The following is a 14,768-nucleotide window of genomic DNA, read 5'->3' as shown; positions in this document are numbered from 1 at the left end:
AATTTGATTTTCGATTTTTTTCTTATACATCGATTACAACCTTATGATTCGATATGTTCATCGCGTAGAGGGACTTATCGTCTATCAAAATATGTAAAAAAATCATATGCATCCCATTTAAAATAACAATGTTGGTTGCCATAGTAACGAAACAAAAAACAATGTAAACAAGCAAATATCGCCAAAAATGCGCTACAATTAATAGAGAATTTTTTATTTGAAACATTTTTTTTTAAAACAACGAATGGCTAAATTATTGGCTATATTCCAGACGTTTGACACAGTTGTTATTAAATTAATATTAAAAGATCTAATTAATTAAACGTTTATTAAATATAGTTTTTAGTTTATGCTACCTAATTTTTAAGAGTCGATTTCTTCGACTATGGATAACAATTACAATGTGGGGTAAAGTTGCGGGTTTCCTGCATTAATAAGACTCGCGGGAGTCGTTATATGTAATTCTCTCAAAATAGCGATGAGGTCATGGTGTATTTTTTATTTACAAAGATCATTTAACTCCAAATAAGGGAATACTTCGCAATATTATATTTATTAATTTGTTTATTTTCAAATAGATTACAATTGTACGAACTCATAACTGCATTATTACAAAATCGTTTAAAGAATTGTCAAAAATACTTTTCAATAGATTAATAATGTGTTTAGAAGAATTTACTAATACCATGTGATGCAGAGATTGAGGAGAAATGATGGAGAAGTTTTACATAAAAGCACAAAGAAACCTAAAGATACAACAATTGATGTTGATAACAAATAATTTCAATAGTTAGAGTATATAGAAGATTATACATCATAGTTTTCGTAAAAAAAGCTGAAATGATATACTATGCTGAGATATTTAAAGAAACAAGGAGAAGAGTTGAATAACATAGAATCTTTATACCACGCAGAAAAGAAGAGGGTTGGCAAAAAACATCACAATTTGTCAATATTTGTAAAAGTTTCTTGCTGCTATATAATTTTCAGGTGTATTTAAAGAACAGTTGTCACCACACTCAAGTATTATTTGTACAGACTAACCTTTGACCTGTAAATACAAACGAGAAGAAAGTAGAAATGAGATTAACGGTAAAGTCGTCGTCGCGTTGACCGCATGGCCATAGTCAATTTCTCCATGTGTTATGCATTTGACATATGGCAAAACCGCTATACACATCGCTTCTTTTCAAACGTGCAATAACATAAAGAGAAAAGATTATTGTTTAATTTCTAAGAAGAATCATAAAAACATTTTACAAGATTCTCTTACTTAAATATTTTTTAGCACCTAGAAGCAAATGTTTATCACAACTCTGTTAAATAACCTTTAAAAAAATATATTTATAATAAATAATCGCAGTATAAACAAATATTTATTTATAAACTTTTAAATTAAACCTCCATCCTCATAACAATCTTTAAAATCCATTAACTTATCAATACATTCTTTAAAATCATCAACCTCTACTCCAGAGTCAATAAATTGATGAAACCGTTTAAAATTCAATTTTTTAACATCTTTAAGTAATGAATCTATAATATTTCCAACATCATTACCGGAATGTAAACCAGCTAAAACTTGCAATGGATTATCTAAAAAGTTAAAAAAAAAATAATAAGGTTTTTTAATTTTATTTAAATTATTTCGTTACCCTTTATATTTTCATTAAAAATATTTGGTGTTGGCGCCTTAATTTCCAACCCTTTCTCCATAGAAATCACCTGAGAAGCACTTCCAAAACTAGTACAAGATAAATAAAACTTCAACATTTCTTCAACCGTTTCACATTTATATGCAGGCATGTTGAATTGTTCTTGAGCATTCCCCGAAGGTTTTTTGAGTTTATTTTGTGAGATTCCACGAGCGCAAAGTACATTTAACATTCGGTCGGAACCCAAATTATAATTTGGTGTAATACTTTGAGTTAAAGGTCCATCCCATTTATCCAAAGTATCTAAAAGATTATCAGAATTTCCCAATGGAAATGGCATACATAAACTTGCCGCTACCAGTTTTCGATTGTGTTGACATAAATCATAAGTTAAATGATCCAAAGTATACAACTCTTTTTTTAACCGATACTTTAAAGTGAACGTATCTAAAGCTATCGCAAGTAACGAGCTTGTATGATATGGTAATTTATTCTAAAACATTCATCAATAATGAATTGGTTACAAAAATTATTATTATTAAGAATTACGTTGTAAGTTATGTTTTTAAATGATCTATTAACAAATGGTCTCTTCCATCCATTTTCTATAGTACTTAAGGGGATAAAAATAGAGCTCAATTCAGATAAATCATGAAAACACATTGCTAAATTAATTATTCTTAAGCTATCATTTATTTGAGATTTTCTTTCATCTTCTTCTGATATCAAATCATAATCTTTATAATGAGATGGGATAATTGGTATTGCTAAAATTGATTTTTTATGGTATTCATCTCTTAAATGTTCAATGCAAGATGAAGAGAGCCCAGCAAAACCATCTGTACCATCAAAAAGTGTTTGAAAACCTTGCATGTTATCACATTCTTCAACAAAGGAATTAATACTATCACAAAATTGTTCATTAAATTGTTGAGTTTTCCACAAATTCTTTCCCAATGGAAAAACATTAAAATTATGGACATCAGAACTTTGTTGATATTCCTTAATTGTAGTAACAGTTTCTGGATGAAATTGTGTATATAAAAAATCAGACCAAACATTTACATTATTTTCTAATTCGTATTTTTTCACTACATCAGTTCGATTTGATTCTAAATCTAATAAATATTGATTTTTAACAATTTCATCTTGTTCTTGAGTTTGTATAGAATTTTCATCCCAAACTGCATCATTTAATTCCTTTGTTGGTTTACCATAATATAAACATCCTTCCTTGGGCAAACTTCCTAAACTGTCATCTAAATCAACTAACAATAAACGTGGGGTATAGGTAGGTTCGCCCTTAAAAAAAATATATTAAAAAAAGAAAGTTATTAAAGCAAAACTTGAACTTTTAAAGTTTGTCCCTCTCGGTATAAAATCTTATTGTTTATTTCCACATTTTCTCCTGGAGTAAATACAAATCCATGCTCTTGAATGTTCCACCAGTGAGTTCCCACAAAATTGGCATAATGTCCAAATTGTAACGTACAAATTTCTCTGTAATTATTCATTTTTGTTCAAAATCGTTTTTTTAAAGGTTATGTTTATAGTTGATACAAACCAACTTCGAAGCACGAAAGTTACTAGATTTGAGTTGATGATTTGGTGTCATTTTTGAATTGATTAAACGAATATTACAATAAAATAATTTTCACTTATTTTACTATTGTATCGTTTATTACAAAACTAATGAATCTAGTCTGGCTTAATCTAAAATTACGTTTATTATCAGATGCTAATTTGTACCAACTTAACATAATAATGTCACTGTTATGTACCATAACCTCTTCGCCAAATGTTATCAAAATTACCGATTTAAATTTAGAAATTTGATACTATTTATATTAAATACGTCGTTTTTTATGATACTCCTACGTAAATTTAGTTGTGAAGTGTGAATTTTCTTGTTTTAATTTAATTTTATTAATAGTAGTTAAAAGGGGGTCATGAGACTAATTAAAAATTTACTCCGAAATGGTGTACAATTTATGCAAAGAAGGCAAAATTCAACTTTATCTTCACCTCAATACCATTTAGGTGAGAGAAATCAATCATTACTATCAAGACTTGCTTATTACATTGATAACAAATATAATAATAATGATGATATTAAGAAGAACTTGAGAATTCATAATTCTTCGAAACAAATTGGTGTAGAAAATAATTCTTTTAAGCAGTACACTGATGAACAACTACAGAATGTATTATCTAATTTAAAGGAAAGAAAAATATTTTCAAAATCACCCGAATTTAAATATGTTATTAACAAAATCGATTATGAATGCATGTCGAGACTTGACAATTTAGATCCGAAATCTATTTTGAATATTTTAAACACCCTGGCACAAATAGATGTTGAATCAATTATGAAATATAAAATTTACGAGTTTGGGCTAAATAATTTAATTGATAACATCGATTTTTTGAACCAAAAAGAACTGCTACAGACCATGTTTTATCTTAGTTTAAAAAAGAAAGATAAAGATGTCCAAAAAGTTTTAAAAAATTGTATGACTGCCTTACAAAAATATGATTTCAATGAATTAGGCATTGAAGAACTGTGCATTATTTGCAACTCAACCTTTAGAACCAGTACAAAAATATCAAATAAACGTATATTAGAAAAAATAAATAAAACAATAAATGATAATTTATATATTTTGCATGATCCAGCTATTTTTGTGACTTTAATAAAAACATTACGACACAATAGAAATCAAGACAATGATATTTTATCAACAATAGCTTGTACTATCTTATTTAATAAGACTTATAAAAATTATTCGTTTATGGCAATGTGTCATATATTAGCTTTATTTGCTGATTACACTTATTACGATGAAAATCTTTTGAGACTTTTAACAATATTGTGTTTAAAGGAAATTAATCGCGTTTCAACAAACATTAATGCTATTCGTAACAAAGATATAACTCGATTTTTATGGGCAATGAGTGTTTTAAACTATTGCGAAGATACTGGTTACATAAAAATTATTTTACCAATTATAGAACAAAAAGCACTTATGGGTTATTATAAAAACGACATTGAAGATCTTGTTGAGTTAATGTTATATTTATGGATGTTAAATTATCAACCAATCGATTTAATTCAACATACTTTAACTCCAAAAACAATATCATTAATTAAAAATCAAAAATCTCGTACAAAAATAAGATTAAATCTATTTTTATCTTGTTTATATTTCGAGAACAGACAGCTTTTTAATGATTTAAATACTACGTTGGAACCATTTCGACCGGTTCATACAAAATTACATTTAGAAAGAAGACCTCATTTTTCATGGGTTTATGAGATGCTTTTAACATTAAAATCGGATTTGCCCAAAAATTTACGATTTGAAATTACGTATGAAGTTCCTCATTTAGATATTTGTGGCATAACTGGATATAATAAGGAAAATAAGAAAGAAGTTTACATTGAAGTTCTTGATGAGACTACTTGCGTTAGGAATAGGGAGTCTTGGCCTAATGGACCTATGTTTTTGAAGTTGAGACTTTTAAAATCGTTACCAGAAGCACTTATTGTGGTGGGTATAAAAATATATTTATTTAATACATTATATTTATTCCTCAAGTTGCTCTATTCCAGTGATTCACAAAGTTTTTTTTATCACACCTCCCTACTACCTAAAATCACAATACGACGCCCCCCTTGCTGTAATTTTATAATAGGTGTAATAATAGAAATGCAAAAAACATACATATTTCGTAAAAGTTTTATTACAAAAGAATAAAATATTGTTTTCACACACCTGTGTTAAGAAAGAACATATCAATTAATGAGATGGATGAGTTTGCATACTTTTGACAAGATTTTCAATTCTAGGTAGAATGAAAGAAAGCGCACGACGTAGATATTTCAATTTTATTGCTACAACTGTAAATACAGTTGCAGCGCTAGTTCTGCTATGCTGGGATAAACTTTGAGATATTTTACCCAAAATAGTGACTTATCCATCTTCTCAAAATCATATTTGGCAGCAGAATCATTTTTAATTCCCAAATCTTGGTCTTGTAGTGTTTTGTGCTAACTCATCTATTTTAAAAAGGGTCGCTTGAATTTGTCGCTGATGTGTTGCTATTTTATTCTTCGTATTATCAGTGTCCTCAAAAAGCAGGAATAATTGCATGTTAAAATTTTGCGATTTCAGAGTTATAATTTTTCAATGTAAGTCGTGATGGCATCTCGTGATAAAGTATGTTCAATTGCAATTTCAAGTTTAATTCAAGGAATCAAGAATATTCACAAAGAATAGCAACGAAGAATATCAACAAACTGAACTGTTGTTTATGAATTTCTAAAAAGTCGGGTGTTTAACGCACTTTTTTTTAAAATAATTGACAATTTTAATGCATAATTTTAAAACATCGTTGAATACGCTAAAAAATGTTTTAGCTGCCAAAGCTTGACGATGTATAAAACAATGAATAACGGTTACATTAGAATTTTTTTCTTTGACCAAGTGTACGAATTCTGAGCGAAATCCAAGCATTGAGGGAGTATCGTCTGTGCATATATCTATCAACTTTTGCCATGACCATTATATCAACTGCTTCTGAAGTTGTCATTACCTCTGTAGAAAACAGCATTTCGTCTTTGATTGTTTCGTTGTGCAACATCCGTAATCTTCTCCAACTGCTTTGCAAAAAACTTTGATTCTTTCACGGCCTCCACTACCTGAATTTTTATGTTTGCGGCCATATCATCGATACGACGTTTCACAGTATCGTTAGAAAGCAGAATTTGTGAAAATTTTTATTAACTTTCTGGTTCAAGAAGAATATTAGCGGTTTCTAACAAGCAAGGTTTGATAAGAGTTTTACCGATAGTTTGCTAATTTCCCCAATTATTTTCGTATCACGCAAAATTTCCTCGTAGCATCCTAATAAATTTTTTATTCCCCGTTTTGTAATAAAAATACGCATCTCGTTGGAGTCTATTTTTTCTAAAATTTGTAATCCTTTTTCAATTGAATCTAGTCTAAAGAATATATATATTCAATGTCTTGCTCACGCATTTCTACAAGCTCTACAATTATCAGCTCCAGATTATGTGAATCCAGCATTTCTTGAACGTCATCACCATCCACCTGTAAATTTAATTGTCTTGTAAGATCGACCACTTCTTGAATCACATTATCAATTGGATCAGGATCAGGCGTTGATTCCTCCTGGGTTTCTGTGACGAAAAAAAAATGAACACAGTTTTTTCCAGGCGCCATTCAAAGTTTTTTTGTGAAATTTCATTCTCACGGCATCTAAAACATTGATTTGCTTCTAAAAGTTTTTAATAGAAAGCTCGTCGTTTTGTCTGATAGCTTCATGTAGATACGCAAACGATCGTCTCATGTAGTAAGCTTTAAATATTGTAATGACTCCCTGGTCTATCGATTGAAGCAAGCTGATTGTATTTGGTGGTAAAAATACAACTTTCACACGTGGGCCGAAATTAATTAGTTGCAGGAGGATGTTTTAATTGGCAATAACGTTCGACTTCAGGTATGATGACCAAACCAGTTCACAAAAAGAAAAGCTGACACCCAAGCTTTAAAAGTTTTTGTTCCAGAACAGACCTATTTCAACTACGTTGAATATGATTTGGCTGTTATAGCCACATGCTTCTATCACACAAAAAGATGCAGTCTCTTTATCACCGTTTTTGAAATGGCTAAACCAACCGTTACTTGCTTTAAACATTTCATCATTGGACGCCTCCTCGTCTTCTTCTTTCAATCTCTTAAAAATTAGCTTAACTTGAGAGCACACCGTGTTCTGATCAACAGAACAATTTTTCACTCTTACTTGATTATCACATCATAGTTTTAATATTGTTTCCATCTGAGCGATAATACCATGACGTTTACGAATTATGCTTGAATTCAAAAATTGAGCATTTTTTCAGTATCCTTTTTCAGTTCGTTATATCTCAAATTTTACTGTATTTTAAAATAAAATGCGTTTTTCTTTAAAAGTTTGTAATAGAAATTATGCAACCCAAAATGCACGTCAAGATTTATTTTTAATAGTTCTTCAATTAACCACGAAAGAGATAATGTTTTAAAAAAGTTGTTCTTTTTAGCAATAATAAAACCTATAAATTAAGGTATTTAATATAATTTAGTTTATATTTTTAGATTGATGAAGAAATGGCAACAAATTCGACAGAAGAAGAACTAAAAGACTTTTTAATTCAAGAGATTCAATTATTGTGTTAAAATAAGTACAATCAATTAAATAATAAGTAATTATTAATTAATGGGGATGTTTATAGACTGGTATTTGTGATATATTTAAACAAAACAACTATAAATGTACAAAAAAACTAAATACATTGTATTTTTAAAAACAATTTTTTTCTAATTCCAAATTAAATGTATAAAGAACCATCTGCTGGTCCTAGATAATGCAAAGATATCAATATCACATCGATTAAGGTCCAAACTCCAAATCCACCAAAACTAAATAATTTACCAATTCCTTCTTGCCAATGTCCCAAATAGAATCTATCAGCTCCAAATCCACCAAGTCCAATACTTAATGCTAAAGTAGTTGTCCAACGGTAACCACGAGTCCAATTACATTGAACATTTTTATTAAAAGTTCTCTCACCTAAATCATAAAATGTTTATTATTTTTGCTGTTGATTAAAAATAATCTCACCTAAACAAACTATATCATCCCGAACTGTACAATTAGTCTGATAAGTATTTTTTGATTTTAATATAGAGTGACAATCCGCTTTTAATTCACAATTATGTTCCCAACGTTCAGTTTGATAACAATATTGGCAAATTACAGTTTTTTCAAATGTACGATCTCCACTACATTTAATATAAGAATCGACCATACATGTAACATTTACTTTTTCGCCGTAAATACAAGAATTTGTAAAGTTACAATTAAGACAAACAGCGTTTAAATTTGTACAAGGTGTGCTTTCTGATGAAGAGCATGGAATAATTTTATCTTCTCTGGAGCGTATGATCTTTTCAGCAGGAATATTTTTAACATCTCGCTTCGTTGAAGAAACATCCATTTCATTATCAACTAAAAAAAAATAATGTTATAACCTATTCTATGTTTAGACTTGTATAATTTACGCATATGAGAATGTTGTGTAAGAAAACATAATAAAATTACAACTGCGTTACGTATACTAATGTGTACACACTTCATTATTAATTAAATTAATTCATTTTATGTATTAAAATGGTTATTTGGTTTTAATTTTTAATAACATTTTCGGATCTTAAAAGACTGCGACAGATTTAGTCGATAAATGTATTAAAAGGAGATGAAACGAATTTTTTGACAAACACTATAGCCAACATGTAACAATTAATGGTAACTAAAATGGGGTGCGACCAGTTGGCAACGTTGCATTGTTATTCTCTCCACTTGTCTCTATTTCCATAGTTGCAGATCAGTGACATACGTAATGTGAGCTTGTCGTAAAGATAAAAAAATGTAGTTCAAGTTTAAAATTAAAAAAAAAAAAAAAATAGGCACGCAATTGAGGTGGACACAACAGGTTACCAAAAATACTTTAACTCACACCATTTACGCATGATAAAGATAGCTCAAAATCGTACGAAAAAACGCTCAATTTGTTCCAATTTGCTCTCCCATATTGTGGGGAGACATTACCTAGGAACGAGCGCAGGTCTTGATTAAAAATCGTTCGTTATGGCTGATAAGTTTGGATTTGGTAGTGAAATCAGAGAAATTAAAATTGGGCAAAGTTTTTTGGATAATAATTCAACTGCATTTCATACTATCAGATGTAAGAGATTTTTCCTCATTTTATTTCTGTAATAATTTTACTTTATCAATTATAAAACGTTAATTAATTTAAAACATTAATATATAACCAATATATTTGTATTACAGATGATTTTAAACCAGCATCAGTAGATGTAAATAAAATAGCAACGGTAGATGTTGCTAATAACAGTCAAGTTACTGTTACCGTGCCACATTTAGATGGAGCAGGAACCCAACAAACGGTGTTTAAAGGCTCACAAAAGACTTGCCAAAAGGAATGTGTGTTAATAATCGATAAAGTAACTGGAGATATTCGCTTGGAATCCTTAAATAGTAATATTATCCTAAAGAAAACACGTAGTGTTTCAACAAAACCACCTATTCAAGACCGTTCGGAAAAGAACGCCCTCAGTTCTTTAAATGTCCCGAAAGCTCAAACATCCCCAGTTGGAAGGCGGAATTCCAGTAAAACCAAAGTAACTAGTGGAGGTCGCCGCGCAGAACGTAACATAACCCAGCTTATTCCAAAACACTCCCCATTGCAATCAAGTCCGAATTATCCGTCCCCAAAACGGGATAACCACCATGGTACCCATACTGACAACAATCCAAACGCCCTTGCTAGTTTACCAATGATCGGTTTAGATGAAGATTTTACCGAAGTGGCGCCTGCGCCACCTATTAATAACGGTATTAATAGCATGACGACCATTAATCGAGCTGAAAAATCTCCGATTTTAAATAATAATTCCGACAATGAGGCGAATGGTGTTGGTGAGATGAGCGATAGTTCTTCCTCTTCAAATAGTAGCGACTCAGAATCAGATAATGACAATGATGTGACCATCGTTCATAATCCGCACCTTAATTCAATTGGAAGTGGAGGAGGTGGAGTCCATACCACCAATGGTGGTTTTAATACGAATCTCGTCTCCACACACGATTTAAAAGATGACCTGTGTTTATCAGACACAGGATCGTCCGACTCCGAATAGAATAATTCTTTCATTGTATATGTTTACAGGACAGTATAGGAAAATGAAAGTGAATATATTATTTCTGCATGATGATTTTTGAATTTTATTTCTTTATTCTCTAATTTATTTGTACTAATTTGACATACATATAGTTTAATTCTTAAAAATAAAATTTGAATTTCTTGAATAATAAATACCCCACCTAAAGACTTTTCCTTAGTTAACATTTCTCAATTTGCTCTCCCATATTGTGGGGAGACATTAAAAAATCGTTCGCTATGGTTGATAATTTGGATTTGGTAGTGAAATCAGAGAAATTAATAATTGAGCAAAGTATTTTGAATAATAATTCAACTGCAGCAGTAGATGTTGCTAATAATAGTTAAGTTACTGCTACTGTGCCACGTTTAGATGGAGCAGGAACCCAACAAACCTAAATTATTATCCTAAAGAAAACTCGTAGTGTTTCAACAAAACCACCCATTCAAGACCGTTCGGAAAAGAATGCCCTCAGGGCCCTCAGTTCCTTAAATGTCCCGAAAACTCAAACACAGTGTTGCCAAACGTACGATAATTATCGTACACGTACAGTTATTTCAATTCATATACAATAATACATTGATATCTCATTATCGTACGATAATTTAGAACATCTATAATTTTCAACACAACTTTATTTTTATATGAAATTTGCACAACTTTATAAATGGATTATTTTTTGGGAATTCTGCAACTCTTTATACGTATATGTATTGTTTCCCGGCTCGAGCGCTCAACTTCCGATAAATCACCTCAGGCTGACATTGAGATGACCAGAGCCATGCTAAGATCAGTTTGCATGTTGTCTTTTGCAGAAGTTGGACTTAGTGCGATCAGTTGGTTCATTAAGGCAAAAAAAGCTATTAGGATGAACTCAACAACTCATGGGATGCATGGGTTTTGAAGGCATGTCAACAACCATTAATCGCATAAAAAATTATTAGTGCTAAAAGGAGGACTCCTCCTTCACTCAAGAAATAACATGGCCATGAGCAAGACTGATAAAGGACGAATATCTTAGAGAATATTCTTCTAAAGACAAAGCTATGTTTATTTAGTGGTGAACTGTGATGACAGTGAATTGTTGAAAGTGGCTATATATATACGGTGGACTTGGAAAAGACACTTGTGAAGGGACAAATGGGTGGTGATAGATGGAACAAAGGTGCACGCCTTAGCGTATGCGGACGATTTGGTGGTCGTGGCTAGAGAGGTGGTGAAGATGAAGAAGATGATGAGGTCCCTGGAAAGATATTTTAAGGCGAAGGGGTTGGAGGTAAACGTCGAGAAAACAAAGATCATAAAGTTCTGCAAAGGGGGGAGAAGAAAGAAGGAGGAATGGAGGTGGCAGAGAAGAGAGATAGAGCAAGTGAAAGAGTGTAGGTACCTGGGATATGGGTTCGCGGAAAGTAATAAGGTCGGGGCCGCACGTGAGGGAGATGGCAAAATGAGCGAACAGGGTGATGGGACAGGTTTGGGGATTGGGGGAAAAAACTTTTGGGAGGCACGTGGGAAAAAGAAAGGTTACGTTTAATGGCTTGGTAAGGAGCACAATAATGTACGGCGCAGAAGCATGGGGATGGAGAGAAGAAGTATTGCTGGAGGATATACAAACACGGTTTTGGAGATGGCTACTAGGGTTGGCAAGGGAGACTCCGGGGTATCTAGTGAAGGAGGAGGTTAAGGTGGATGCAGTTAGGATGGAGGCTGGGAGAAGAGCGGTGAAGTATGAGGAAATAATAGAAGCAAAGTAGCATTGCAGGATTTTGGGAGAGTGCTGGAGGGAAATTAAGGAGAGGAGGCTGATCTATGGGCAAAGAGATAGGGAAGAATATTATAGGAGAGTGGGATATTCACTAACTGGGGTCGAAAACAGAAGAGCGGAAAGAGGTGAAATGTGGAGAAAACTGAGAGATAGGGACAGGAACATACAGAGGCAGGAAAGAAGGACACAGATACGAGAAGGGAGACATAATGAAAGGTATGGGGGGATAGTGACAGAGGAACTGCCAAAGTATTTGTTGATGGAGGGCGATGTTGAAGGGAAGAGATTGGTGGCCAGATTCCGCTGTGGCAATGTGGAGAGAGGGAATAGGTACTAGGCGGACGATGTGGAAAGCTGGTGTAGGCTGTGTGGAGAGGATTGGGAGACGCCGGAACACATGCTGAGAGGGTGTAGTGAGGTAAGGGAGGAGGCAATGTCAGGAAGCAGATTTTGGGAGAAGGGGGCGAGGGCAAAAGATGGATGAGGGAGGTGATGGGGGCGAGGATGCGAAGGTGTGGAGAGGGGGGGAGGGTAGAGGATCTGGTGGTATATATATATATATATACAGGGTAATTCAAATTCGACCCCCACCATTGAGATCAGAAACCATAAGAGATACAGAAATGGTTAAATGGGGCCAAAGTTGTGTATCTTAGAGCTCAACATTTTTCAACTAAGTTTTTGGATCTAGCCGTTTTAGTTTTTAAAATATGGCAGAAAAACAAAAAATTACTTTTTCGTTTTTTGCCTATAACTTCTTTATTTTTCGTTTTTTGTGAATCTGAAAAAACATTCTTAAGACAACTTTTTATGAAAAATGTCATGACACAATTAGAAATTTTCTCCGACGTTTCGTTTTCATGAAACTATCATCAGGTTTATTTTCTTTCTTGAATAATTCAATGTTTTTTTTAAATGAAATACATTGTATTGGGACATATCATAAAATCAGAATTAATTATCCTATTTTATGGTGTGAAAATGAAATATGGCGTTCATAACAAAAAATAAACCTGATAATAGTTTCACGAATACAAAACGTCGGAGAATGGTGGGGGTCGAATTTGAATTACCCTGTATACAGGATATATAAACGAACTGTTTTTCGTCCAATAGCAATTCAACAAAAGCTTAGGGGAACGCCTTCGGAGATCGTAAATCACACTCAGGCAATCGGTCTCACCCCCGGCCGGTCCACCGCGTCGTTCTAAACTAGTTTCGCACGGGTATGTACTCACCAATAAATTCGACACGGAAAGAGAAATAAACTTTTTCCGTGATTCACGGAAAATCATTGCTATTGGACAACTTTAAACAGTTCCCGTGCGGTTATTATAAACATTTCGGAAAAATTTTATTAGAAAGATCGCTTCAGAATAATGTATCCTACAACCGTATAAAGCTCTGATGCGGAAGATACGGGACTCCTGTATATATTATATTCAATATAATATATACAGGTGTCCCGTATCAATATACAATATAATATATTGTATTATATTAGGAAAGGGAAAATTGTAAATATGAAAAACAATAAAACGCTTATTTGTATTAATTTGGCATACATATAGTTTAATTCTTAAAACTAAAATTTGAGTTTCATGAATAATAAATACCCCACCTAAAGACTTTTTTCCTCACTTAACATTAACATTTCCAATGCTCTTTCTATAATAATAATTAATCCCTCGGTCAATTGTTCACAAGAATATGGTTGATTCAGCATAGGAACATGTACAAATAAAACTTTTGTATGATCAACATAAAGTGATTTATAAAAAATATATTCACACAAATAGCGGCCAGCATCATTTGAAATACATGCTTTCACCTTGCCACTTTTATTTAAATGATCACATATATCATTAATACACAATCCGGTTTTCAAACAATCTTTTGAATTGTCATCACAAATATCACCTGTGTTGTGACAACATCCATGATAATCCTTTTTAATATACCCTGTTCTATTCGCATTTGTTTCCAATGTTATCGATTGGGCTCTCTCAGAAACACCCACATGAACAATTAACTAAAACAAAATAATGAAACATCTAATAAAGTACATAATAGATATAGTAGTTACAATAGGTTGATATTGTTCCCATAATTCAGGTATCTTCTCATCAACAATCTCATAAACAACAGGAATTTCAAATTTAATGATGTTTACATCTTTAATTTTTTCTGGAAGTGATTTCACTACTTCAGAACTTGCGTTTATGCTGTGTATTCCAAAAGGACCAAATCCTGTGACTACTACATTTCTTTCACTCATTGTAGAAGTAATTTTATAGTTTTAAAAGTTAATTAAGACTTTAATTAGGTTAATAAATGCTTATTGTAGCTACTTATAATTGTATCCATATGTTTTAAACATGATAAGAGTTACGAGATTTTCTTAATTTACCCAGCAATAAAATAACGTAGTTAATAAGTAATCCGAATACAAAAGATAAAAATATCTCTTCAAATAAAGGAGAAATAAATGTTATAATTTGATAAACATGTTACAGCTGATTACGTTTACAAATAAGAATTGCT

At 32.0% G+C, this 14,768-nt stretch overlaps 5 protein-coding genes across 5 annotated transcripts; 2 read left to right on the top strand and 3 right to left on the bottom strand.

Annotated features, from left to right (window-relative positions):
• Positions 1-1,357: 1,357 nt before the first annotated feature.
• On the bottom strand, positions 1,358-3,227 carry LOC111418812 (misato mitochondrial distribution and morphology regulator). Its single transcript, XM_023051488.2, has 4 exons — positions 3,008-3,227; positions 2,205-2,957; positions 1,656-2,148; positions 1,358-1,596 (listed from the first exon to the last, which is right to left on the bottom strand). Exons 1-4 carry the CDS (start codon positions 3,167-3,169, stop codon positions 1,391-1,393), a joined length of 1,614 nt encoding a protein of 537 aa, XP_022907256.2. The 5' UTR covers positions 3,170-3,227; the 3' UTR covers positions 1,358-1,390.
• Positions 3,228-3,405: 178 nt separating this feature from the next.
• LOC111418809 (uncharacterized) lies at positions 3,406-8,028 on the top strand. The gene is made up of 2 exons (XM_023051485.2): positions 3,406-5,206; positions 7,814-8,028. Exons 1-2 carry the CDS (start codon positions 3,605-3,607, stop codon positions 7,892-7,894), a joined length of 1,683 nt encoding a protein of 560 aa, XP_022907253.2. The 5' UTR covers positions 3,406-3,604; the 3' UTR covers positions 7,895-8,028.
• Positions 7,992-8,975, bottom strand: LOC111418811 (TM2 domain-containing protein 3 almondex). Its single transcript, XM_023051487.2, has 3 exons — positions 8,780-8,975; positions 8,340-8,726; positions 7,992-8,288 (listed from the first exon to the last, which is right to left on the bottom strand). The coding sequence occupies exons 1-3, from the start codon at positions 8,853-8,855 to the stop codon at positions 8,047-8,049; spliced, it is 705 nt and encodes a 234-aa protein (XP_022907255.1). The 5' UTR covers positions 8,856-8,975; the 3' UTR covers positions 7,992-8,046.
• Positions 8,976-9,035: 60 nt separating this feature from the next.
• LOC111418810 (ELL-associated factor) lies at positions 9,036-10,513 on the top strand. Its single transcript, XM_023051486.2, has 2 exons — positions 9,036-9,462; positions 9,570-10,513. Exons 1-2 carry the CDS (start codon positions 9,366-9,368, stop codon positions 10,436-10,438), a joined length of 966 nt encoding a protein of 321 aa, XP_022907254.1. The 5' UTR covers positions 9,036-9,365; the 3' UTR covers positions 10,439-10,513.
• A 3,233-nt stretch (positions 10,514-13,746) lies between these two features.
• Positions 13,747-14,765, bottom strand: LOC111418855 (pyroglutamyl-peptidase 1). Its single transcript, XM_023051554.2, has 2 exons — positions 14,311-14,765; positions 13,747-14,256 (listed from the first exon to the last, which is right to left on the bottom strand). The coding sequence occupies exons 1-2, from the start codon at positions 14,500-14,502 to the stop codon at positions 13,846-13,848; spliced, it is 603 nt and encodes a 200-aa protein (XP_022907322.2). The 5' UTR covers positions 14,503-14,765; the 3' UTR covers positions 13,747-13,845.
• Positions 14,766-14,768: the final 3 nt, after the last annotated feature.

This window comes from Onthophagus taurus, chromosome 7 (genome assembly GCF_036711975.1).
Source record: "Onthophagus taurus isolate NC chromosome 7, IU_Otau_3.0, whole genome shotgun sequence".
NCBI classification, from domain to species: Eukaryota; Metazoa; Arthropoda; class Insecta; order Coleoptera; family Scarabaeidae; genus Onthophagus; species Onthophagus taurus.
The sequence above is the reverse complement of the archived record's forward strand: the minus strand, read 5'-3'. Positions and strand labels throughout refer to the sequence as shown.

What these genes read in the sequence shown, in the direction of transcription:
- LOC111418855 (XM_023051554.2), bottom strand. Translation starts at nt 14,502, where the DNA reads ATGAGTGAAAGAAATGTAGTAGTCACAGGATTTGGTCCTTTTGGAATA. An exon ending in GGGAACAATATCAACCTATT is followed by an intron (nt 14,257 to 14,310) that starts GTAACTACTATA and finishes ATTTTGTTTTAG; the next exon opens with TTAATTGTTCATGTGGGTGT.
- LOC111418811 (XM_023051487.2), bottom strand. Translation starts at nt 8,855, where the DNA reads ATGAAGTGTGTACACATTAGTATACGTAACGCAGTTGTAATTTTATTA. An exon ending in TACACAACATTCTCATATGC is followed by an intron (nt 8,727 to 8,779) that starts GTAAATTATACA and finishes ATTTTTTTTTAG; the next exon opens with TTGATAATGAAATGGATGTT. An exon ending in GGATGATATAGTTTGTTTAG is followed by an intron (nt 8,289 to 8,339) that starts GTGAGATTATTT and finishes TTTATGATTTAG; the next exon opens with GTGAGAGAACTTTTAATAAA.
- LOC111418812 (XM_023051488.2), bottom strand. Translation starts at nt 3,169, where the DNA reads ATGAATAATTACAGAGAAATTTGTACGTTACAATTTGGACATTATGCC. An exon ending in TTAAAAACATAACTTACAAC is followed by an intron (nt 2,149 to 2,204) that starts GTAATTCTTAAT and finishes TGAATGTTTTAG; the next exon opens with AATAAATTACCATATCATAC. An exon ending in TTTTAATGAAAATATAAAGG is followed by an intron (nt 1,597 to 1,655) that starts GTAACGAAATAA and finishes TTAACTTTTTAG; the next exon opens with ATAATCCATTGCAAGTTTTA.
- LOC111418810 (XM_023051486.2), top strand. Translation starts at nt 9,366, where the DNA reads ATGGCTGATAAGTTTGGATTTGGTAGTGAAATCAGAGAAATTAAAATT. An exon ending in TGCATTTCATACTATCAGAT is followed by an intron (nt 9,463 to 9,569) that starts GTAAGAGATTTT and finishes TTTGTATTACAG; the next exon opens with ATGATTTTAAACCAGCATCA.
- LOC111418809 (XM_023051485.2), top strand. Translation starts at nt 3,605, where the DNA reads ATGAGACTAATTAAAAATTTACTCCGAAATGGTGTACAATTTATGCAA. An exon ending in TACCAGAAGCACTTATTGTG is followed by an intron (nt 5,207 to 7,813) that starts GTGGGTATAAAA and finishes TTATATTTTTAG; the next exon opens with ATTGATGAAGAAATGGCAAC.